A 26,908-nucleotide genomic window follows, 5' to 3' on the forward strand; every position below is an offset into this window, starting at 1 on the left:
GCTAATCTAAACAGCATGCTGTCATTCCTTGAAATGACAAAAAAAAGCAAGAAAATAAATTCACAAGGACTCCGATATGACATTGGGCCTAAAATTTCTTATTCATGCTCTAGACATTGCCATTCACGCGCACTCGTGCACACAAATAATACCTCAATTTCCTCGTGTATTCCTCCTCCAGAATTTTAGAAAGAACTTCCGCAGGTTATATTTCTTGCATATTTGTTTCAAATCCGTTCCCTTAATTCTTGAAAATCCTAGACAAGCCATGATATAGATAGAAAGAAAGTGAGATCGACAAGAAATTTAAAGCTAAGAAAAATTCGGGAAAATTCAATTGTTACTAATGCTAATGCTGTTTAAAAATAAAAGTATGCTTGAAGATTCAGTCTCCAAGTAGTATCGATTAAAACTGGAAAATGAGATGTATTTAAGTGAACACAGCTGTTGCTTCGGATAGGCTGAAGTAACTCGAAACTTTAAATGCCATCTCATTGTCTTTCTCCCTGTGGTCAAGCTCCAGCCATTAATTACAATAAGACGTTACAGGTATCGATAACACTACTATAATTTTCTCCTTAACTCCTTTTGAGCTTTACTGGTAATAAGAATTCCAGATACTTAACTTTCACTCATAGACCAAAGTATACCAAATTGCTTGAAATCTTTCCTAGTTTAACACACTAAAGCAGAGAACCCACGTTCTTTTACTATTAAGCACGATCCACCTAATGAAATTTACGAACATATGAAAATGTCATATGAAATTAAAAAGAAAACGGCCCAGATTTTACCTACACGTATTTTAAGCGAATTCTTTTAATTACATGAACAACGAGAAAGCGATAATCATACAGAGTAATGCAAACTGACCGACTCCATTTCAGATGAGTATAATTCAGAAACTGTCAACCACGTATTAATTTACTACACATCAAACGAGAGAGGCTATCTCAGAGTATTTGAATACCATTAAAAAGTTGCTGATATTTCCCTAACGAGGTGCCTGAATTGCATTGAATCAATCGCAGTACACTCGATGACTTAATTTACTAGTCTCCTAGGTTATCGAAACGTGATTAAAAAAGTTTAACAGCGTGATTTGTTTGTTGACATTTCAGCGATTTCTTCAATGATTTAAGACATTCTGCTGATCTTTTCTAAAACTGTTCTCAAACATGCAAGATTTCGAAACTGCACGAAGACGATAGCAAAGGATACGATGAAGCAAGTATGGCTAACGTACGATTATCTTTTTGTTATTCGTGTAACTAAAAGAAATTGCATAAAAACAATGTAGCCAAACCATAGACAGATTTCCTTTAAAGTAATTGGCCTTTTTTTTTTTTTTTTTTTTTTTCTAATTTCAGAAATAGTCACCTGAAATTGGGTCGATCATTTTCAATTCCATACATGCACAGTAAAGAAAAGATTAATAAAAACTGAGTATATATAATATAAGCGAAAATAAATCAACTATTGTACAATACTGTTGGTCCGCAAACCACAAATCCAGAATTTTTTTTTTAAAATCATCCAACAATTCCATCAGTTGATAAATTATATTTACTTGAGGCTTTCCATATCCATAAAGTCTACATAAGTCTACAACTTAAATTATAGCTCATATTTCCTGCCAGTCTATAAATGCATTAACAATTAATCTGATTTCATTCTTTATCCTTATCATTTGTTTCTTTTCGATATTTTTCTCCTTCCTTTCTTTATAGTTATTGTGATGCAGTATTAAACAAGGCTTCGCTTTACAGCCACTGGTAAATTCGTGGAAATTTGTTAATCTCTGCTACTTGTCTTTAATTTAGGTTTAACTGAAGACAGCAGTACTGTATAATGACTAAAAGTTTACAACTGTTAAAATAAATTTGAACACATGGTATTTTCTTTTTTTTTTTTCAGATTCACAATGTATAAACCTTACAGTAATTCTGTAATATGATAAACAATAAAAAAGAAAAAAATTGCTTACGTTATACAAAAAAGTAAATTTAGGCTGCATATTGCCAGAGAGGGAATTCGCTTGTGAAACAAAATCTACAACTTTAGCTCCAGCACAGATGAATTCTTTTTAAAATGTGGTAACCACGCAGCAGATGTACAAAGAACATCGTTCCGCAGTTAAAGGAGCATAAAAGTTGTGAAAAACAATGCAGATGCAAGAGAGATCTCTCTGTAATCCTCTCGATGAAGCAATTAATGATAGGTGCAGAAAAACAAGAAGAATCTGGTCAACAAGGAGTGGGTACCAAATGAAGAATTAAATTACCGATAGCTTCCGGCGTGAAAGCTGTAGCTTAAAAATAATAAAGAAAGCTTCAGATGCTGTGCAAAGAAGATTTAAAGAATTCTGTAATCTAATGAGGTAGTGCTCGTCCTTGAAGACCAGAGACTTTGAGCTCCATTCCAAACCTGGATGCAAATTCTTTAAGATTTTCAATTAATCCCAATCTGCTTAATCTAAGAAAATGCCTAAAACGATTGTCATGCACAAATAATTAGGGATAACCAATCGTTCGTATTTCCTGCAAGTTTTGCGACTAATAGAAAGACATGCGAAAAACTGCGCAGTGCATATTTCTACCAGAAAACAGCTAAAACGAGTTTTCTGCGACATGGTAACACTACAGAAAAATGGTGCCAAAATGTGGTTGTTCCATCATTTTTTATGAGTGATAAAAGCTTTATCGATGGTAACTTTCTAATAATTTATGTTAGATAAAAGAAATTTTATTAGTGTAAAATCGAAAACACACAATACAGTTTAATTTGAACTAAGGAACAAAAATACATGAATATAATTCTTGATATTAAATTGAAGAGAGTAATAAGCTAGAGGAGTTTACAATACATCATCCAATCTAGTCCAACTACACAGAATATAAAATTCTTACTACAATTTAAGTGTTATATATATTGTAATTTATGTGTTCGTCAACGAAATTCCGCTATCAAAGGATTGTGGGCTTAAATCCCGAACTAACAAAAATACATCATATCTTCATTTGAGCTATTTGAAAAATTCTGAATTGTGTATTTCTATTATGCTTATGAAGCGGTGTAATGCTATCTGAATTTATTACAATGACTATTCGGATAAACTTGAAGATAAGTTTGTTGGGATAGCACAAAGTACGAGACGTTGAATTGTTTTCGGCAATCGAAACTCGCGAAATATCCAGGTTTGGAAAGTGGCCCACTACAGGCGTACAGTATGAATCCATCAGATATTCCGTACCTGACGAGAGTGCGTGATTACCATAGATGCCATTTTCTTGCGGCTGTGCCAAATTTATGGGCAGTTGCGTGCTGTTGTGCGGCGGATAATATGTGAGGGGAAGAGGCGACGACGAACCCCTACCTGACGACAGTCCTGGGTTCGAGCCGTGCCCATTCATGTGCCGTGACACCAGGCTGAGCGGGGAGGCATGTGAGGAGAGTTGAGGATGATGAGAGTTCCTATTTGCTGAGACTATGTCGGTATACGGACCGTAACTGGACCGTCGGCCTTCTCTCCTGTTGCCGTCAATAGCTGCCTGCAGCTCTTCGGCCGTGCTCAATTTCTCCTTCTCGCACTCATACGCATACAGGTACTTCATGTATCTGAAACAGAAGACAAAACAATAAGCAAATTGGCAAAAATTCAACGATATCACAAAAAGTTAAGCAAAGAACCAAACCATATTACACCAGGTAAGTCACAATAAATGTATATAGATAGCTGATATAAAATTAAACCGAAGGATTCAGTGGCCATTAGGACTACTGGTTACTAGTGACCTGCAGGTTGATTCATAAGTTCTTCAACAAATTTAAAGATTTAAAATTAAACAAAAAAATCTCCGACTGTCAAAGCCATTGGTCCCCGGAAACCATGGATTGATAATCAGATAGCGCGAAATTTTCTGCACAAAAAATTCTTGCTGTGGTACGTAAATGTGAAATGTATTGTGACATCAAGCTGCGCTCCAAAAATTTTTGAAAAGTCTGCGCTGAAAACATATCTGCGAGCAAAAAGTATTGAAATGAAATAGGGTCCTTACTTTGTGCCATAATCATAACCGAGAAATAAATGCATGCCAAGTTTAATGATGAAAATACACACCAGCAACTAAGCCAGGGATTCCCAACACTTTTCTTGCATCGACCCCTTTTAAAAGACTGGTTTTCTTTTTCGACCCCTTACATTTATGTCACGGATGTGTATGTAGCGTACAGGACAATCGTAATATCAATAATAATCACACATAAATAATTTAAAGATAACAAAGACTATGAAAAAAGTTTTGAGAAAAAATGTTGATTTGATAATTTTTTCAATTTATTAGTATTAATTGTACAAATGTAAACAGAGAAAAGTTTTCAGAAATAAAATTACAGATTCTGCCCAAAAATTTGAAAATGTGATGGCTGAGCGTGATGTATTCATGCAATTTGTTTAATATTTAGCATAAAACTACGTAATTTAATGCACCTGGTTAAAAAGTAAAATTAACAAAACAACAGCTTAACAGCTTTATGTATGGCTTAATCAAGACCTCAATCGATTACGAGGACAAACAGGTACAGGTCCTCTTTCATCAGGAGTAAAGAAATTGCGTTAAGTTATCAAAGTAATGGAATAATATGCTATTGGTTGGAAAAGTAATGGAATAGTTATTACAAAAATAATTATTGCTTTTTAAAATATAGTAAATCGTTTTAGGGTATTTTATATAATTTCTTCCTTACTACTCGATATAGCTTTATATCAATAAAAATATCTTATCAGTTTTATCAATAATTTTTTGTAATCAATGGGATCTTGATGTGCTAATTACTTCCTAGTGTATTTACTCGCTTTTGACCCCAAATCGACCCCTTGCTCATCACGAACTACCTTTAACATTTCATCGACCCCCTCCTGGTCAATGCCGACCCCGCTGGAAACCCCTGAGCGTGAAAGTTACACACTTAATAAAAAAATCCTTAATAGAACTTCTGAAATTTTCAAAACAGAAACACTGAGACATTTAGCTTTTTTCCGATTTATTGCAGACCTTCTGAAATTTGACTAGCCGATATTATTTTGTCCCGACATAGTTTCTATGAATATATATATATATATATATATTTTTTTTTTTTGGATGACATGAATGATTTAATTAACGTCTGAAAGTGTCCTAAATCCTTGATGTCCACCCCGAATCAATAGTTTTGATTCCAAAGTACAGATGCTCATTTCAGTTTTAATCATTCTAAGCTATCATATATGTACCTCGAAGCTTCTTTCGAGATAATATCAAGTTTCAGCGTACGAGATTTAAACATGAGTAGCTTTAAATGTAGAAAGTGATATTTACTTTGATGGCTACTTATATCATCAGATCCTGTTTTAGGGCCTTTAGTCTCGAAATGGAATTTTGAGTTGGTTCACTAAAAGTTCACTATTCAAATTGTTGCCACCAAGTACTATCGCCCTATATTATTTTTAAAGAAATGAAATAATGAAGAATTTGCATTGCTCATTTTTCACACCTGCTGCATCAGAAACCCTTGTGAGTCGACATGCTATTGAATCGAATTTTATGTGGCATAATTGCGAAGAACGTCATCTTTAGTAATTTATATTAATACATAAAAAGTTATGTTAGCCATTCTTACTAAGAAAACTGAATATTGATATGATAAACTGAGAAATGACTGAAAAATACAAAAATGTATGCCAACACTTAATGCTGCATCTGGAATTCTAAACAGGTGCTATCCCGTAGCTTTTAAAAATGTTGTGGTTTATGTTATGTTACCATTAAATTTTATTCTATCATCCAGTACACTGTTTAGATACGACAAACAACGAATCTTTACACGCTAATTGTAAATTTTAATCATTGGACGCCAAACGAATCTGATTTTCTTAACTTAACGGTTAAGTCTTCGAAATATTGGCAAATTTCGTTACATTTAAAGGTTGCTTTTTCAATGACTTTTAAGTAAGAAGGTATATAACCTGTAACATATATCTTATTGACAAATGTCAATGGGTGTGTAAAAGACAAGGAATGATTTTTTATGATATTTGGTGCGTACAACTGAGAGAGTATGCAACAAGACATTCATAAAATTATTTGTTATCAGCAATGGCATTTGCGCTGATGGAAATTATGAAAGCTGAGCTATTGGGTGTGCTTTCCAAGATGAAAACCTAAATGAACAATTTCTAAGATAAGTTTTATTTCGTACTCTTGATGACCCCTTCGGAGTTTTTCTGATGTACTACAGGACAACTGAAAAAGAACGCAAAAGTTATGAGAATGCTGTTGTTCCGATAAAACAACGAAGTCATTCGAAAATAAGATGTGGCGAAACTTTATAGGTTTTGATAAACATGGGATAAATATGTAAATCAAAAATCTCTAACGCCAGATTCGAAAGTAATGGATCAGTCCACTAGCTTGTCAACACAATCTTGCCCAGCAGTACAAGAACATTTAAAGTTTCAGGAATGTTGCCTATTTTCGGCAGACATTTCCCCTCCCCCCTCTTCTCCCCGGAATGCGACTAGAACAGAATTTGTGTGGCGAAATAATTCCCAATTTCCAGCAACAAAGGCATGGAACTGCAGCCACAGTCCAAACTGTAACTCCATAATTCAGGATATATACAACAGATCGGACACACTTCGAAGATTTGCGGAGGGCACGCAGTACTCCATTCGAGCAGTAGCAGCTGAACGAACCTCACGTAGTTCCGAAGGCGCTATTGTTCTGATCGATTTTTAACTGCAGTGTGTTACCTTCGGGTACACTAAAATGTCCTTCTTTAGGTACCCCTTGGATAAATCGACGATGAGCTAAGCGAATATGCGGATTCTGAAAGATCTATCAGATTATCAATGTCTCAACTTAATCCATCTCGGAGAGAAGAATTCCTGAATACACCTAATGTAAAGAAAGGGAAGAAAAAGGAACTGAGAACAATGTCAGACACGGAAGCGGAAAAAGCCCATACTTCGGATGATACATCAACTGAGAAGGAACGAGTGGATTATATTGAGAAGTTGCTCCAGAAACCTGGAATTGACACTCCTTGCAGCAATAACTGGAAAATCGTGTAATACTGAAGAACGATACAGAAAGATGTAAGAAGCTAAGGAAGCTGAACAAGCATAGAAGAAAATCAGAGCTGAGAATCCAAGTTTGATGGAAGACGAAAGAAACTGGGTTTCCCCTAAGAAAACTGCGAAAATTCTACCAAATGCAGAACCGATGGACATTGAAGAGCCATACAGCAGGAAACGCCCTCCCCCACATCTATTGTGTTTCAACAACATACCATTGATTGGCTAAAAATTGATGAACATTTAAGACAAATTTGCGCAGAAGAATTCGAGGCACAAAGGAAGTCTAAATCGATTTTCGTCTATGTTAAAACCATTACTGATCTTAGAAATGCTGCTAAATTACTGCACGACAGAAAGCATCCCATTCCATACATTTCAGTTAATTAGGGATAAACCGATACGAATAGTACTGAACTTACCTGACACGGTTACCGAGGAAGCTATATTTAATGATTTGGAAAGAAGTAAGTTCCCGATCCTGAAAGTCAAACAATTTACCAGAAAAAAGAATAATTATGAAAAACTACCAATCTGTCTACTGGAACTAAGGAAAAACTCACCGGGTTATGCAATCCACAACCTGAACAATATGTTTAGCGTTAATGTAATGATTGAAAAATCCACGCCAAAAAAGCGACCAGTGCAGTACTATAGACGCCAAGAGTATGGTCACTCTCAGCATTGTTCGAATTCAGAAAGATGTGCAATCACTAATCACAGCCCACTCAAACCAGAAGAGAAACTTACTTGTATTTTTTGCGAAGAAACCCATGTAAGCAGCTACCGAGGATGTGCAGCCTATAAAAAGAAGTTCGAAAGGAAATCTGCCCCGCAAAAACAATCACCCTCAGCCTTACGCAAGAAGATTTCCCTCAACTCCCAAGAAATGCAGTAACAGAAAAGCATCCCAAATTTTCTTTTCAATGAAAAACTGAAGGAAACACTCCAAGCTCCCCCTGATGAATGTAACGAAGCCATTACCTGGTTGAAAGACGAGAAAAATAACAGATTCCTGAGAAACATTATCACACACATAGAGAAGATTTGCGCAGCTAAATTCACTGCAGAGAAGTTCGCAGTAGGATTCGGCGCCGCTATGGCTCTGATGAAATTTTCTGAAAGCGAAGCTTAATTTATACTTCACATTTTATAACAGAAAAAATTGCAGATTTTCCCATAAGAACACTTTAGGACTTTAATTTTAATTACATGTTAAGTTCCACCAAGATGCTTCACTCGGGATCGGTACTTGGGAGGGTGACCTCCCACGTGACTGGCTCTGACGTACGCTACTTTTACTTTCTGACGGAATTCACAGCTCGAACAGCTTTTCTAATTTTACTTCATTTACCAAGTCACGTACTTTTTGTTTCGCCTTTATAGCGTGGTGATTTTTCGCCTTAGAACTTTAATTACCAACGCCTTAGGGCACATCTTCATGACAGACATCAAAAGGAGAACCCGCTAAAGGCTGTCAAGATCAAAGATCGGAGATTTGTCGTGCTACAAATGAAACCAACTTCTAAAATTTCTAAAATTACAAAGATGAGAAGAAATTTTCAGACTATTTTTGATGTGGTTTATGTGCTCCATATGGTCTTATAGTACGTAATCGCTAAAGTACCATTTTCTCAGGGCTTCATGCCACTTAGGTTCACAAAGTCCTGACTTAAGGACCCAGATTTACAAGGTCGTCAAATCGTTCCTTATTTCCTATTAATCATGTTTTCTTTTTCCATAAGAAGTGGTCATTGGGGCCGCTGAAAGAGCACTGTGCCAGTGCCAGTGCCAGCTACTTTCCTTGAAGATAATCAAATCGCCATTACGAACAACAGACAACAGATTATAATCAAAATCTAGACTTTAAAAAAGGAGAGAAAGAATTTCATTTCTGTCAAAGCCATGAAAGGGGGAGGGAATCCGACAAACTGATTTTATTCCTCCAACCCCCCTCTCTCCTTTTCGAAAAGTTCACAAGAGGAAATCGAAGCAGTAAAGGAAATAAAAGTTTGTATGAAAAAAGAACAAAAACGAGTCCTGCGCGGAGAGAGGGCGGGGATTGGAAGGGAAGCTCGCATTGCATTGAGGATTCTTTTAATGAAGTTTGGTGGCATTAAAAGCTGGTCTTAAGTCCACCGTCACGGGGTATAAATTCTGATTTAAGACGCTGTGCGAAGGCTCGCGGGGATTTCAAATGGTTTCATTAGCCGCTTTATTAGCGCGGTATAAATTGAGAGAGCTGCGCGTTTATAATGGCCGTGGATGTATTTTGGCACCGTTATATAATGGCTCTGATGAAGTAGTTACGAGTTTGTGATGTTCCTCGAACGAGCCTCGTAAAAATAGGCCTAATTTATACCTGACACGTTATCTGTCAGGTTTTTTTTTCGCCCCTCCCTTCACTTTATAAGAGACTTGTGTTTTGAGAAAAGCTTTAGTACCCAAATTCAGGCGTTGACTAGGCAGAAAGCTCCCCAAAGCGTTTCAGCATAAGCGTATCCACATTTCGCGGATTAAAGTGATATTAATCACTAAGCACTCGCCTAGTTCCGCAGAGAATAACAGATATTTACGTAGTTCGGATATTATGCCATTAACGTGCAAGCGCAAGATATCCGTTCTACTTTTAATTCACAGTCTTACTGCAAAGTATTCTTTAACCAAGAACATGAGCATAAAAATAGGTTGAAGTACTTTTTATTTTTCTCAGTCACTTTTATCTGCATTTGATCAGTGCCGCAATTTAGAGCATTCCGCAGCTTGCAGCGAGGTACTTTTGACATTTTATGCCAAATATATACTTTTAATATTAATTTAACAGGCAAACTGGAACTTGATTAAAAATTATTTATTCATTTTGATAATAAATTGCTAATCAATTTCTTAGACAGAAATAAATACTTCTTGCATTGTCACAAGATTTGGCTCATTTTCTATGAACGGAGTAGGGTATTCTCATTAGTTTCGCTGTACAGGCAGAATCCAGTTAAACTTCGGTAAGCTGAAACTCTTAAGCATATGACAAAATTTCAGTAATCAAAAATTGGAGCTAATTTTCGGCAAAAGAGTCTTAAAAACGCGCTATGATTCGCTGTAAATATTCACAAAAGTACATTTAAGAAAGCAAAATGGAAATCGTAGCATACATTAAAAATAATAACGAAGTGAATACAGTTTCTTTCTTAACAAAACAAAATTTTTAATCGTATATTTATCACACAAAAACGTAAAAATTTTGCGGTACTGGTTAAGAGTGATAACTGATAAGTTTAACAACCACAATTTCTTTGCATATGGTAATTTTACTTCGTCCAACTTCAGGTTAACGATAAAGAAATGCAGACATTAATTTCAGAATCATTCGACAAATGTCCACCAAATTCAATATTTAAATTAATCGAGTTAAAGAAAATCGATCTCACAAGAAAAGCTATCATTAATTTTTAATCAGGGGTGTACTCAGTTCCACTTATAGAAATTATTATAAAATTATATAGAATTATTTAAGCTCGAGTAATCGAAGAAATTTCGAAGTAAATATGGGATTTTTTTAGACTTGTTCCTGGATTGGTTGCAGAAGTTGGCTACTACATTTTAGGAAGTTCACCACGAATGCATCCGTCATTTAATCTAAGGTTTTAATCTCCTTGCCAGTGAGAGCTCCTTCCCCTCCTCCAACACATGATATTTCCATTTATTGACTCATCGAGAGAAATATAAATGTAAAATTTAAAAAGAAAATTGCAGTCTGAAGATATCAAGCTAGGGAGTGATGCTTTAAAGAAGAATTTATAATTAAACATGGTTTAAGTATTGAAAAATTAAGAAACATCAAACACTATAAAAATAATTAAAATTTCTTTATTAATTGCGTAACATGTAGATTTATATTTTTATTAATCAAATAAAAACATAAATAAAAATACAAAAAAATTGAAAGTTGAAAGGGTTCAAGATTTTAGAGATCGCCCAGAAAGTGCTCATTTAAAGTTTAATATTATTTATCAGTAGAGATTGCCACTACAGATGGAATAGCGAAATATTTGATAGGATACTAGATGAATATACATTTAGACTAACATGGAAAAGTATGCGTCTTCTGTATATTTGTAAGTGAAAAAATATATAACGTCATTCTGTAAAAATATTTTTACAGAAGTTTTTAAAAATCACAAAGTAAGTGCATTTTTACTTTAATCAACATCAACTAGACTAAAATGTAAAAAATGATTTTTTTTAGAAACTGAAGCCATTGCTTTTATATAGCTTAGTTTGTAGTCCATAACAGACAGATTAAATCTGAAAGATAAATATCTTACATTTTGCAGAATGGCAACAGACTTGAACAAAAAGTGAATCGAAGCAAAATCGGGTTTTAAGACTAATAATAATAAAATACATATGGCCATAAAATTATCAGTTGAGTAGAATATACGCTAAATGTTTGTCTCATTTAGATACAGTACTAAAAGAAGTAAAACACTAATTTCAGTGTTAAGAGGTGCGTTTATTGCTTTTCAATTGTTCTCTTCATTAACGAATAGTATATTAATTAAAGATCTGATGCTTTACCGAATGGCAACACTCTAAAAATCAGCTGTGCCCGACCGATCGTTCTTTTTGCCCGTCAATTTGTTTACAAATTTTGCCAAAGTAGGATTTTGTACGTTAAGTAAAAACAATAATATTTTTTCGAGATATACTAATGTAACAGACAGATACATGGCAATCGACAGGTTCGTTAGTTCCACCGAAAATAATTAACTAACCAATCCGATATAAAACATTTAGTATAAAATCAAACGAGAACGTTTTTAATTTTGCAGCATATTGCGCAAAAAGTTTTTAGACCAAATAGGTCTTTTTTTATATAGTAATTACTACCTAGCTTTTTAATTATATATATATATATATATATATATAACCTACCAGCAAGATTCATGTAAATACAACAGAGTGGCATTTTACAATATTCAGTACTTCACACTAGTAGCAATTGACTTATACACCTTTGGTATTTTAATGAATGGTTAAAAACGCAGAAGGATTAATAATAAAATTCATGAATCAAAACAAACGAAATAAAGTACATATTATTATGTTTATTGTTTCAATAATTCGCAGTTTAATGCAGCCACATTTTACTTCGAAAATAAAAGTTCTGTGAATTTCGTTAGTTAAAAAATCGCGTGCCTAGCAAAAAGAAAAAAAAAAAAAAAAAAAGAAAAAGAAAAAAAAAGCTGCAACAGGGGAGAATATAACGCGTAAATAGTACTTTTTTAATGGCAAACTGAACACTCCCACGCTAAAAAAAAGAAATAGCGCATAGAAACATATTTAATTGAAATTTTATTCTTTATTGCCAATCCTAGTGCATATTTTTATACAAGATAATTGGTGAAGCATTCAGACAAGATAGTGCTGTTAAATTAGCCACTTTGTGGTGAAACATTCGAAAACAAGGCCTGAAATTATTTATTGCAATATTACAGAAATAAAGGCGTAATAACACAGAGTGGGCTACGGAAGAATTATTGAGCTGTAGCCTGACCTGTAAGACTTGTCGATGGACCAAAGGAAACATGTAAATGCTGTATGTTTTCCTCTATTTTAGTTTCTCCTCGATTAGAATTTCAGTACTTTCAGAAAATTGCTTGTAATTAATTTCCGATTGCCTAGTTAATAACTGTCCGATATGCGATATGGTAATACTACATGTTATAACATTCATATACGATTATATAACTAGTTTTTGCAAAAGATTTTTATGCAGTCTTTATTGGGACAGTTTCTATCCCAGTAATGGAGTCGCCCTTATTTCTAAGCATGGACCAGCCCTGTTTAGATAAGTAAATTCCTCATCCAGATTATGCATGTACTTGGCATTCACAAGACTCTGGATGGTTATTGGCTAGAACAGAGGATGTCGCGGCCGGATATCGGAGAAGCCCATCAGCTACAACGTGGCGATTTCGTTGTCTTGCAGGTAACCGGCTGTGAAAAAACAGATGATGAAGTGTTCGTTTAAAAAGAAGTAATAACAACGTCGTGTAATGGCCGGGCAAGCGAATTAACAAGCCCTGCGTGTCACTAAGACCGTGTAGACGAAGGTGTACCAGTGCTGGGTCGCCGGCCCCTGTCATATAAATCACTTTGCGACATTTAGGCTTAAGAATTATGGACATAGCGATCTTCCGTTTCGCTGGATGCGCTTCCATGCCCAGCTGTAATTGAAGAAAATTAGTTTCAATTAGGCGTCGCCCGTGAATAGAAATCGGATATTAATATTGCCATCTGCATTCATTCCATTCGACCACCCTTTTACTGTTTGCAAGTGAAAAAAAAAAAAAAAACAAGACAAAGGAAACATTATGTGTAGTTTTTTGGAACAGAATTCGATAATCGGAAGCTGTCCACTTCAATTATTTTATTTCCTATACTTTTTCGAAGGAACACTAATATGACAAATCTTAGCTGTACAATTATTAGAAAACATTATGTTTAATAGGAGATGAAGATATTTGCTTAATTCTGTGATACGTTACTGGTATTTTAACTTTAAAAGAAGATAAACAGATCAGCTTAATTTATAAAAAGCGAATAAATGAACTTAATCTGTAATACATTGATGAGATATCTTTACAGCTTCACATAGTTTGAAAAATTTAACTTTGAAAGTCGTTTGATTTTAAGAATCGTCTGGAAACGCTCGCTATGCAATTAAATTACCAATTTCCGCACTTATAAATGCTACTTTAGCTATTCTCAATGTGCTTTAACTAAAGGCATTTCGACAGAAGTTTCTCAGAAGGTAACAGCCTGGAATCTCTGTTCCTAAAGATATTTTGATAATTCATAGCTATTTATTATATAGGTTCCTGTATGTTCCTACAGTTATTTTGCAACATCACTTCATACTTTTTCTTCAGTTCCATAACCAATTGCGCAAATTAATTTTACATATGTAGCATTACATGTTACCATAATACCATAATCAATGTAATTTGTTAACTGTAGCAACTATACGACTATGCTTGCTTTTATACCTTAGCAAAGTCATTTTGTATTCTCACTGTGTGTTAGATATAACAAAAAAGTTGAAAATACTTACATGAATGTCGTGTGTATTTCATATGGAAAATGAAATGAAAACATTTATTTCATAGCAATTTTAACTCATAAAAATATATTTATTTTATATTAATATTTTAGGTAATGACAGTAACAAATAAAAATTATTATTTAATAATTTTTGGTTAATTCACAACACACTGCAGTTTCTGCACACCGGCTTCATAGTATTATCAGGTTCAATGTTTCTTCTAACCTTCTTCGGAAACATACAAGGACCTGACTAGGAACAGAGAGCTTACTAAAGCTATGTTCACTAATTGTAGTAAGTAGACAGGATACAGACGAAGGGTATACAAAACCCTTTATTTTTCTTTATATACAATGACTTCCGTACTTCGGAATACAATGACCCTCCACTCAGGGTCTAACGTAAAAGATATCAAAATAAAACTAAACTCTAATTTAACTTTAGAATAAGATTGGCCTTATAATAACAGGAAGCGTATGTAGCACAGAGACTGTGAACACTACAATACGTTTAATTTATCAAGAGGATTAATACCTCTGGCCTGGAAGGCAAATAGCAACTGCGTAACTTCTAAGGTAAGCGGCCTGCTTCGAACTCACTGCTTCCTCTCCTTTTCGCTTGGCAAAAAGGCCACACTTAAATACTTGGCGTTCGCCAGACAAACTTTGCATAAAATCCTTAACGCTTATAATTCTGGCCGGAAGTAGAAAATAAGAAGTGATAGTAAAGATTTAAAATAAAATAAACGTTAGTAAAACTTAAGATCCTTACAGTATAATGATCGTATGCATTTCCCACATATCACATTACATGATCGATTAATCAAGCAAAACCGTACGTCATTGAATCATATTATTCATTACGGTTACCCAATATCCCTAAGCATTGATTTCAAAGTTAACTACACCTTTCACTCTACATTGCAAACAGCAAGATTTACATGGTATTAGTAGAGATATTATCACTTTGGGCTGGGTTCAAATTATGTTATTTGAATATGCAAAACACACGAGGACTATTGCCTAAAAGAAGGCAGAAAGAAGGCAGTTTTCGTGCAGGACTAAGGAAAACTTCACGTTGCACATGGAGAAAACCGCGAAAATCCACCAAATAACTAGCCCATTCATGGGTTCGAACTACCAGTATTTAGCAGTTTTAACTCCTTGGCCACTGGTGCCACTGTTTCGTACGTTTAGGTGACGGCGTATTGCACTGCAGTGCTCTACGAAATCTACATTGGGCAGTTTGGCTTAATCATATAAGAGCTATAAGCATTACACATGAAATGATGGACACTTGTCAGCTCGAAAGAATGTAAATTAAAAACTAAATTAATCAACAGCAATCGATGAACGGTGTAGTCTTCCAGTATAGACTTTTTAAATTCAAAATGGCCCTATAAGGCTATGCCCAAGGAAGTAAGATGTGGCCAAAATTCATTTCACATTTTAAATTTAAGTGCTGCGCATCCATATTTAGCTAATTTCAGATGGCTATCGAATATTTCAACAATCTTCCTGGATAGGATAACATTTAGCTTTTGACATTACCGTTAGCAATAGTTTGATGCTTTCGCGGACTGTTCGCAGTTTTAATGGTTGTTCTGCTTCTTCCAAAGCACATTCATAAAATTAAGTATCCTTCTTCAATACAACATGTAAATTTGTAAATTTTAGAAGTTTTCCAGTAAAATTTGTAAAATTTTAGCATGACGATGCAGAGAATTTTTATAATCAACTACTAATTTTTTATAATAATTATTACGTCATTCAAGATATGCTTATTGCTAGGCTAAGTGCGCTATGTAAAGGGGTCTTCTTACCCAGCAACCTGTGGTAAAATAGCAAAAAAGAGGAAAAGTTCAGCGGAGAACTAGGAATGTATGAGGGACGAGTTAACGTTCTGGAGAGTGGTCTTCTTTACTAGTAACTGACGGAGGAAAAATATTAAACCTCAAAAGAGAAAACAATTCTGTAAATAAAAGGGAGAAAAATATCAAGTTACAAAAGCTAGTTAAAAATTAATCGAGGTTTCTTTACGAATAATCGAGTTCAAATCCCAACCATAATCGAGATTCCTTTACCAATAATCCAGTTCAAAGCCTAGTCATAACAGAGGTTCTTTTATCAATAATCGAGGACAAAGTCCTAGAGTGAAAAACTCTGGCAAGGAAAACTGAAGCATCATCTGTTGAAGATAATGTTTCAGAAAGTGGGCTTGTTGGTTAATAATCAAGGACGAAGGAATATCAAATTTACATTTGCAAAACTACCGACAGAACAAAACAAAAAATAAATAAATAAATAAAAATTAGAAAAGTATCCGATGAGAGAAGCTAGGGAATGCGTTAAAATGGTCATTTTGATCAGCAAACAGAGAATAAACTGCAGAAGTCTGGCCTGAAAAATAACCAGAAAATTATCCGATGAAAGTGGCTACGAAACGTTCCAGAAAGTTGTCTTGTTGACCAGTAACTGAGAACAAAAACATATCATTCCTAAGAATGAGAAAAGTCTCACCAAGAAAAAGTGGAAACGATCAGAGAGGGCAGGTAACCAAAGTGGTGGAGAGGGGATGAGGAAGGGTTGTAAAAGAGAGTCACGCGCGTTGTCGCGTGATCGCGTATGTCAGTCACGTAGAGGGGAGGCGTGCTGCGCTGGATATTCATTAAAAATACTTATGCAGGCCATTAATGGTGATTTATCCATTGAAAATGTCGCCCGTCGTTAATGCAGGCAAAAGCGCAACCTGAGAGACTCGTTTCTTTTTCTTCGGGATCGATTCTGCCCGATACATAATTTAGAGAGAATTATTTAATGCCTCGAACACGCGGACTCCCTCAAAGGGTTGGATGCAAAGGGTTGCTATGGCGATCGAAGCACACAGCAACAACACGCACTCGCATTTGCTATGTCGGCTCGAAGTTATCCTATCGAGAAGGGATCAGCACCCCACACTCTTGCTCGCATGAATAACAAACACCCCACACAATCAACTTGCTCACACTACCTCGCCACCTGCCTCGTGATGAAGGTCGCAACTCTAATGACTCGAAAAATCCTAGGATATATGGGACTTCAGAGAAGAAACACCTAATTAAAAAGCCCTAAAATTGGCTTCTTCAAAGATTTATTAATTGATTACTACCCAGCTGTTTGATTTATAAGAACCTATAACAGCTTCAGCCTCAGCTGGAGGAGAAGAAGATCTTGTTTCAATACTTGTTACTTGTTTTGGTTATTTTGATATATACACTATTAATATATACCTAAACTTGGAATTATCCATTCTGTAACAATATTTTGATAGTTAGCAGTTGCTTTTGACAATCAGCAGTTGCTTCTGGAATGTGAAGAGGTTATTAAGTTTCAAGCAACAAGAGACAAGACAAATCAATTAGCTCTCGCCAGGATTCGAATCGCGAATCGTCCAATGCTGGACGTACGTATAGTGGTAAAACACGATATAGCAAGCATTAGAGAATGCAATAATTTCTAATGCATGCATTTCTGTCAAGTCAAATTATGGTCAATCGATACTTGGCCAACTAGAAACCTGAAAGGTCCAAAGTAAAATCCTTATCATAGAATATATTATTTATTCAAGTATTTCCACTTTGTTGATTAGTTTCTCCGCTTACGCACTACAAAGGAAAAATTGCAAGTTTCTGAAAGCAGGGAATAAAAGAAAATAATAGCAGATTAATAAACCTATTTAAACAGTCGCAGCCGATTAAACGTGAACGAAACCATGTTTTGTTTCGCTTTTACTACTTAATCAATCAACGCTATTCTTCTACGTTATGCGAAATGTTCCCAAACTGCAGTAATAAATTTACTTTAAATCTAGTATACTATTAAAATTAATAAAACGAATAATAAAAGCCTATTGCAAAGGAATGCTTTCCAAGTATTGAAACCAAGTAAGTTTTATTAAAAGTCGCGTGATTTAAATAAAAACAAAAATCCCCCCCGATGAGAAACGCAGGGTCTCTTGTCCTAGTTGTTAGAAATAAAATTATTCTCCGATCTAGTTTCGAACCTGAAAACAAGACCGCGAGCTAATTATAAAAGAAATTGCGTTGCTAAAGAAATTGATTGATGCCGATCCTGATACAGAAAGAAGACGCAAAGGTCGCCGAAATTTTAATAAACTTATTTCAGACTGTCGCAAATTTTATGAAAAGATGAAAAACATCGAGCATTATTCAAAATATAGCCTAAGTTTATTTTTATAAAAACATTGCTCGACTAAGTACGTAAACATCAAATAAAAATTTGAGCAATTCGTTACTATTGACTCCGCGAATTTTATTCCTTCACACAGTTTACTTTTTTAATGTTAAATAGCAGATAAATTATTATTACTTTTACTGTTTACCGTATTTCATTAAAAGCAAATTCGCTCAGCGCCATTTAAGGATGGATTAACTAATTGCATTAAGCATGGTATTCTAATAGTAATATAATTATATTCTTATCAATTTTATACATAGATAGATAATTTTAGTGCAATTGTAAGGAAAATGTTGCATTTTTATGTATAATGTAACATGAAAATCTAAACAGACGATGGTCTGCCGGAAAAATAAAAATACAGGGGTAAGTCTACTTAACATTGAGTAAATGGCTATCTCATTAATTTGACGAGATATCTCCACGCTGGCAACTATTTTGGTGACTAATTCTTATCGACAAATTTGGCGCGAAATCGCCAAAATTCGTCAAATTTGAGGACAATTTGCTCCGGTCCCAGTATCACTGTAATAGGTACTGTAATTAAATAACTGTAATAGATGCTCTGTGCAGCTGTAACCATACGCGGCCTTCATATGCCTTCCATTACTTCGAGAAATACTAGACATTTCTTGGCGGTCGGGGGAAAACTATTTAAGTATTGAGTGCATGTATCTCAGTAGTTGCTGTTAGGTGTTAGTTCAGAGTGAGTTCGGAGTACTGAGATATCTCCGGGTCATCTTTGTTCTTTAGATGCACTTTGCACTACGTTGTGTTTAACATGTTTGAAGTGTAACTACTGATTATACTCTGTGATACCATAAACACCTGTACGAGTATTTCTGAGAAAGTTCCAGAATTCTGAAGCCTTTCTTTTGATAAAATAAATTTTGTCACCCTATCATCAGCCCTGTGTGCATTCAATCTTTTATGAACCTGTATCCAAGCAGTAATTTTTTATTAATTCATTACTAATTTTAATTATTTGTAATTCTGATTCTGCTAATTTTATGCTTTGATACAGTTCATTTAAAAAAAAATCCGAGCTTAATGAAAATGTACCAACTATAGTAATAAATTTTGAATTTTTTGAAAAGAAAATAACCATTATTATTATTCCAAAATATTTTCAAAGAATTTTATTCTATTAAATGTCTTGCATTCAAGACATATCCGATGAGATAGCAAGACATGCGAGTGAAGCCCAGAAACGGATCAGCAATTTATGATGCCAGCAAAGTAACTAAAAAACAATAAACAGGAAATATTTACAGGATAAAATAGAGAGCATAATTTTTTGGAGGAAGTTTTTTTTCTAAAATGCAAGCTTCCTCTGTCTTCTTTCCTTTATATTCCTTTATAAAATATAGATTGTAGATCATTTACAGAAGGATGAATGTCGCTAATTAGATCTGAAAAATAAAAAAGCTACTAAACCTTGGGTACGTGTGGGCGATAGGCGTGGGATTCGCAGTTCGTACGTAATCTTGCGATCACTACGTAGTTGCAAAATTCTAATCACAACTTCGGAAGAGAGATTTCTCAGAATTTTTCAGCTAATGGATATGAATCAAGATGTGGAATGGTTAATGCACTTAGTTCGCCGCCAAGATGATATCCATCCTAGGCTGGGGCATGAGAGAATAAATGCCATCCCAACGGGAAATTTTATTATATCTATATATAACCCTCCCTCTTCCAAAGTAAGCTTAACCTAGCAATTATTTAAAAAAAATCTAAATTCGACCTACCTAAATTCCTATGTTCACTTTTAAAACCTCTTAAATATTCTCCCACCCTACACCTTTGTCCTTAGATAGGATAATCTTAATTTTGGCTCCTTTTGAACTAAATCGTTTAATTTGATCCTATACAGCTTCAGCACAGGATTTTTATATTATTTCTTTTAATCCCACAAGTACTATTTTTTTAAGATATGTATACAAACACACATATATAGTAACTCGGGAGAGTTGGTGGCGAAGTAGACAGCAGCATAACGTAGAAAAAAGGATTTGCAGACTTGGCCAAATTTAATTATTAGTCCAAAGGGATTTGAATCCCGAAGGACTATTAGTTTCGTTTTGGCATTTTGCGTCGGACGGATAAATGTCGGTTCACTTTTCAAACTGTTGCCATAAAATGTTAGAGTCCTGCATTATATTTGAAGAAATATATATATATATAAAAAAAAAAAAAAAAATCTGAAATGTTTCAGATTTTAAATTACGTCCAAAGGGGCGTTTTTTAACATTTTGTGTGTTAACTTTCTTTATTAAATAAGTTCCTCGCACTTAAACCACAAGATCCAGTGCAACAGCAATATCGCAAAATAGTTTTAAAACGAGCATATCTTTAGAATTTCCGATACAGAGACTCACGCGCTGGAGATATAAATGTTTTTTCTGCACAACGTTGCCATTGCTCGCTTTGAAATCCTTGAGTTTGTTAATCAAAAATTCGTCAAAGTTTTAAAAAATAGGAAATCGATCATAAAACAAATTTCAAATTTGGTCTTCCACATGCTCATATTCGTTGGTGGATTACGTTATTCAAAATTCGATGACTCTATGTACCGTTGTTTTATGACAATGTGAGAAATATACATACATTTACGCAGATTTTCATTATTTAATTTCTTCAAATATAATGCAGGACTCTTAACATTTTATGGCAACAGTTTGAAAAGTGAACCGACATTTATCCGTCCGACGCAAAATGCCAAAACGAAACTAATAGTCCTTCGGGATTCAAATCCCTTTGGACTAATAATGAAAATCTGCGTAAATGTATGTATATTTCTCACATTGTCATAAAATAACGGTACATAGAGTCATCGAATTTTGAATAACGTAATCCTCCAACGAATATGAGCATGTGGAAGACCAAATTTGAAATTTGAAATTTGTTTTATGATCGATTTCCTATTTTTTAAAACTTTGAAGAATTTTTGATTAACAAACTCAAGGATTTCAAAGCGAGCAATGGCAACGTTGTGCAGAAAAAACATTTTTATCTCCAGCGCGTGAGTCACTGTATCGGAAATTCTAAAGATATGCTCGTTTTAAAACTATTTTGCGATATTGCTGTTGCACTGGATCTTATGGTTTAAGTGCGAGGAACATGATATTTAATAAAGGAAGGTAACACACAAAATGTTAAAAAACGCCCCTTTGGACGTAATTTAAAATCTGAAACATTTCAGATTTTTTTTTTTTTTCCCTTTTTATTTACGGCTGACACACATTTTTCATTAACCACCACAAGTAATATGACCGTTACAGAGCCCTGTCCTTAAAAAATTTTCACAGCGACGCCGATAGACTTGTGAAATATATTTTTGAAGAAAGCAAGTAGCGGCAACTTGCAACAGCGAAGAAGCGAAAAGTGACGCATTCAGAAGCGTGGGAAGAGAAGAGTCCAAAAAGTTTCGGTTTCAGCGTAAATTTTTAATCTAATTGAATAAAAAGTGTCTGGATTGCAAGGTTATTGACGAGGGCTTTTCAGCAATACTGTGCGGAAGAATGCTTCTCTATGATCGATAACATTCGGAAACCGATTTACTTGTTAGACTGAGATAGGGTCTAACCCAGGAGCACAATGAAACGGAACTTCGTTCACAAGCCGAAGAATGTTTCAGTTTGGGGTGGGAATAATTCCGGACATAATTTCAAAATAAATTTTGAGCACTGTAGCTTTGAGAACAAATGCATTTTCGATTGGGCCGTTTAGACTTGCGTTTATCTGAGCTAACGGAGAAAATTGACATAGACCCCCCATCTCCAAACCCAGTTTTTCCCCCATAAACCAGCGAGATGAAAAATCTAAACTGCACGCATGGTGGAGCTAGCCGACACATGGCGGAGCACAGCTAAACCGCAGTGGAACGGCCCTTTAGTCCTATTAAGATTTGAGTCTGATTTGGGAAAAGTTCTTGTTCTCAAAAGCAATTCCTAATAGTACTTATACCTTTCAACACGTCTACCCAATTTTAAGAAATTCTTATTTTCGGTGCGTCCATATGACGACTGACGATGATGATTCTTCAGGATTTTATACCCATCATTGCTAATTTAAATATAATTTTGATTTACATATTTTTTATTTTATACATATATCATAATGCAAAAACTTCATGAATACATTTTGCACAACAACGCATTACAAAAACGTAATCATACGCAAATTGGCTTTTGAGTTTAAACACCGAGCGAAGTTTTATGTAGGACAGAGAAGTATAACAACGAAATAATATAATGCACAAGGTTTAGATGAAAACAACCTCTCACATAGCCGACATAGGGATTTGGTGAGTGAATTTTGCACGTCTTAAAGCATAAAATTAGTATTCCTATTAGGTGAACCGAAGTTATTTAATAGTTAAAAGTTACACAGTGTGTTGTAGTATTTATTTAAAAATTTGAGTTACTGAAACTTCGCAAGTAGCAGCTACTAATAGTTATTGAAATTTAATTGCATTAAGACGCAGTTTTTATAAAACGTTTAGACAAATTTTATCTTTAAAGCATGTTACTGAAGTTGTATTTATTGATAGAAACGATAACTCTTCAAGATTTTGAAAAAGTTAAAAAGAGGTACAGTAAGATAATTAGTTACGTTTAACTTTATAATATTAAAACCAAATTCTATTCTAAAGTTATTATTCGTATTGAAAGGAGATAATTCTAAGAAAAATGGCAGTTATTTGTACAAAAATTTAAAAAAAAAAAAAAAAAAAAAAAAAAAAAAAAAAAAAAAACATATTTTGCAGTTCAGAGCGCAATGCAGGATTTCTTGTATGGGAGATATTACTTATAACTGAAGAATGTGTTTTAGGCAGTACAGCTATAGGGTTTCGCAAACTGAAGAAACTGTGCAATTGTCACATAGAGTTTCGGAAAAATAGCCAAGGAGCTTTCTTCCACTTAAAAAACGGGAGGGAGTAAAAAAGGTCGAGTTAAATTATTTTTTTTTAGCACTGTATCAAACTTTAGAACTTCTAACTATTATGATGCGCTTTTTAAAATGATTGCTGGGAAATGCATAATCTAGTACTTCTTCAATAGAAAATTAATATTTTCCCCAAATCTATTACTCAGATATCTTCTTCCTTAAGTAACGTTAACAATAATAAATTAAAAGATAATATTAACTTACACTAATGAATAAATAACTAAAGTATTTGAAAAAAATACGGGGAAGAATGTGTCACTGGCTACTACACGAGTTTTTTTAACCAACCTTCAATACATTGTTCTGAAAATAATACGCACAGTGTTGACAGAATACTGCTGAATAATTGAATAAAGTCCGCATAAGTGAGCTCCCTTTTTAAGACCTCAGTCACATTCGTGTTCGGTACAGATACTACGAGACATCATTTAAAGCCAAATTGTTATATATCACACGTGTGAAAGACGCTCATACGGCGAACGTTCCCGTCGCGAAAGAGTTAAAGGACAGTGCCACCCTTCATTTCCTTCCCACCCCAAACTGAAGCATTCTTCCGCACAGTATTGCTGAAAAGCCCTGCGAGGCCGAGATTTCAACCCCCCGGCAATAACAGGAACAACGCCGCCCCGGCAACCGCATAGCAACCGCTCGCCATTGTCCAGCCGCGCGGAAAATTTATCAATAACAACAGCGTGCCGACACAGACACACAGACACATCCGCATAACAATCCACACACAATGCGCACGAAATATCTCGGACACAACTTAATGTCCACGTTACTCGATTAAATCTGTTAATTACGCTGGACCGGGTGCTGTTGATCCCGATGTCTGGAGGGTAGGCGGAGGAGGACGGCTAATTAATGCGGCAAGCTGGTCCCCGATTTCAAACCCCAAACCCGGAATTAATTAAATATTGATTAGGAGCTTTAACTAATCATTGACTACTAGCCCTGCTTTAATCAGTCGTTAATTAATGCTCAGGCGCAATGTTGGTAGTCCTCCGCAGATATTCAATGAAGCGGCGAGAAATTAAATTTCGGGCCCAGGGAGGCGATGCTGTTAAATTAGGGGAGGTGATACGGGGTGCGGGGGCAGCAGGGAGGCATTGTTAACCTCGGCTAAGAGGATGAATCGACTGAGGGGGTCGCTTTCCGTTTGCGACCAGCCTCCCCTCCCCTCACGAACCGTAGAAATATTCGGCCACTTGAAGGGACAACCCATCGTAGACATTGCCCAGATATTGTAAACGGTTATCAAAGTAGAAGTGAGACCGTGTTCTCAGAAGGCAAAGCGCGATAGTAGCTTAGAATTGATTCGGGAGAGTACGAAAATTTGAATGAAAGGGACAAGACGAATTAAGATTGCCAGAGAAATCTGAGCAGCCCACGATCTGCGTAGATGTAATCACAGCTTGATTACAACGTACATTCCACAGGCCAAGGCTTAAAAATTATCTTAAATCTCAACATAATCTCCTTTTCCTTTAATAAAAGCAATGAATGTTCTTTCATGGTAGTGCAACTCTTGAAAGAAACCTCTGACCACGGTCACGAAATTTTTTTGTTGTTGTTGGCAAAAGAGAAATCTTTTTCAAGGAGCCGCTATATTTAATTTAATTTGTCAATTAATTTTTTAATCTCTAAATAGGGCGTTTTCATATATAATTTGATTATGCGAACTAAATTATCAATTTCGCAAAATTTAATGCATTTAAGCTCCTTTTGGTTGGCAAGTTGAATAGCAAACTCAGTAGCCGGATTCGAGCTTCGCAAGAAGTAAGAACATGTATACCTGAATAATGCTCTTTATAGAAACTTGGTACCAGTTCCCCTCATTTTCAGCTGAGACTTGATGATTTTATACTCAGCTCAAATGGTTCCCCCCCCCCCCCTCTCCAACGTAATACAAATCACGCTGCTGTTTAGTTTAGAGGCAACAGAGACTGGAGAACCATAAACCAATTTTTATAACAAAGGTGTTGCATAAGGTGTTCCTCCTTTATGTTTGTATAAGGAGATAGAAAACATATGCTCAGTTGGAAAAGATAATCAAGTAATATTTGTGGTTCATATTTTAGTACCGAATAAAAATGTCAAACCTGCGTTTGGGAAAAATCATAATCGGAGCACCGCTTTTTGAGCTAAGATGCGTTTAAAACCCATTGACAAGCTGGTGATAAATGAAAAGTTTAGATTTTATCTCCCCGGGTGTTGTCAATCAAAATTTTAGAGGGGATCAGTTTTTCAGAAACATTATTCAGGATAGGACAGCAAGAAAACTTTTCTACTCAAAAAAAGTTAAATTACCTTTTTTTTTTTTTTTTTTTTCCACGGAACTGATTACACTAGAATGCCAGATTAAAAAATACAGATTAAAAATACAGTTTAGGGGCTGCAGAGAAAAAGCATTTGCAGTTTAAGATTTCCCTATGTCGACAAAGTTTGAAGACCATTGAAATGGAAATCAACCCGAAAGGCTATTTGTTATAAAATGAAGGGAATATTTAATCCCGGATAACGACCCTATCCGATTAATGACAAAGAAGAGAAAGAGAAAGGCACTTACTGCGTCCGTAACGTGAAGGCAGCACTCGTAATGGAGGAAGGTAGGTTGAGACCTTTTGTGATTTCCCTCCATATTTTTTTGTTGATGACTTCGACTAGACCGCCTCTGGCTACTACCAACCTGTACAACTCGTAGAGATCGAGCACATGCTTTGCCATGATGGGTATCCGATTGACCGGCGTACCTGGAATAACAACAAGGACAACATATCAATATTAAGAACTGGAATTTTTTTTCAGAGTCACTTATACTACTAAATATGATTGAAAGTTCATTATTAAGCATGCATTTAGTACCAGATCTTGCAAAAATAATGGGCAAGTACTGTGCTATTGACAATAGCCTTGAACGACCTCTTGAATCATGTTTTTGGGTTATTAGTTTTTAAAAATTTTGCAGTTGCTTCATTGCGATAGTTATGAAAGAATGTAATCACTTCAAATGCTGCTTACTTACCTTCGATTCACCTTTGCTTTATGGAGATTAGCTGCTACTTTGAATAATGAAACCTACACTAAAGTGCCGGCACCGCTAAACAAGTAAAATTTTAATTTGTTCCTCTGATTTGATTAAAAAAGCAAACGAAAATCATTCATGTAAATCGGTGCCCTATCTTAACCATGTCCAAGTCACTGTCTTTCGCCTTGACTAAAGGTACCGGCATCTCTATGACGGTACACCGCTATACAGTGTTCTCAGCGTTTTGTCGTCACAGGCAGTTCATTCTTGCCTACGAGAAATGATACCTCAATCCCCTCAGTCGTAGTTTGGAAATTTATTATCATTCTTATGAAGACTTGGCTAACAGTTACCAACTTCTTTATGATGTTGCACCGTTATAGAGGCAATGTATTCTGGACTAAGAAAATTGATATATTGTCCCCTCGTAGTCTGAAAGTTCACTACCTCCAAAATTTGGCACTGGATGAGCA

The 26,908-nt window shown here is 35.2% G+C and overlaps 1 protein-coding gene across 6 annotated transcripts in view; it reads right to left on the reverse strand.

The window, feature by feature from the left end:
• LOC118198793 (protein dead ringer homolog) overlaps positions 1–26,908 on the reverse strand; it is a 496,618-nt gene that overhangs the window by 66,325 nt on the left and 403,385 nt on the right. For 5 of the 6 annotated variants that reach the window (XM_085815747.1, XM_085815744.1, XM_085815745.1 and 2 more), the window contains 2 exons: positions 25,977–26,160; positions 3,254–3,618 (listed from right to left, as the gene is read on the reverse strand). In XM_085815747.1, the coding sequence (XP_085671873.1) occupies positions 3,254–3,618; positions 25,977–26,160 (549 nt within the window). The remainder of the gene's footprint in view (positions 1–3,253; positions 3,619–25,976; positions 26,161–26,908) is intronic. The other variant, XM_085815749.1, reaches the window with a different exon arrangement.

The sequence above is a fragment of the Stegodyphus dumicola genome, chromosome 4 (assembly GCF_044657685.1).
Source record: "Stegodyphus dumicola isolate Sdum_Otavi_A_Nest chromosome 4, ASM4465768v1".
Lineage (NCBI taxonomy): Eukaryota > Metazoa > Arthropoda > Arachnida > Araneae > Eresidae > Stegodyphus > Stegodyphus dumicola.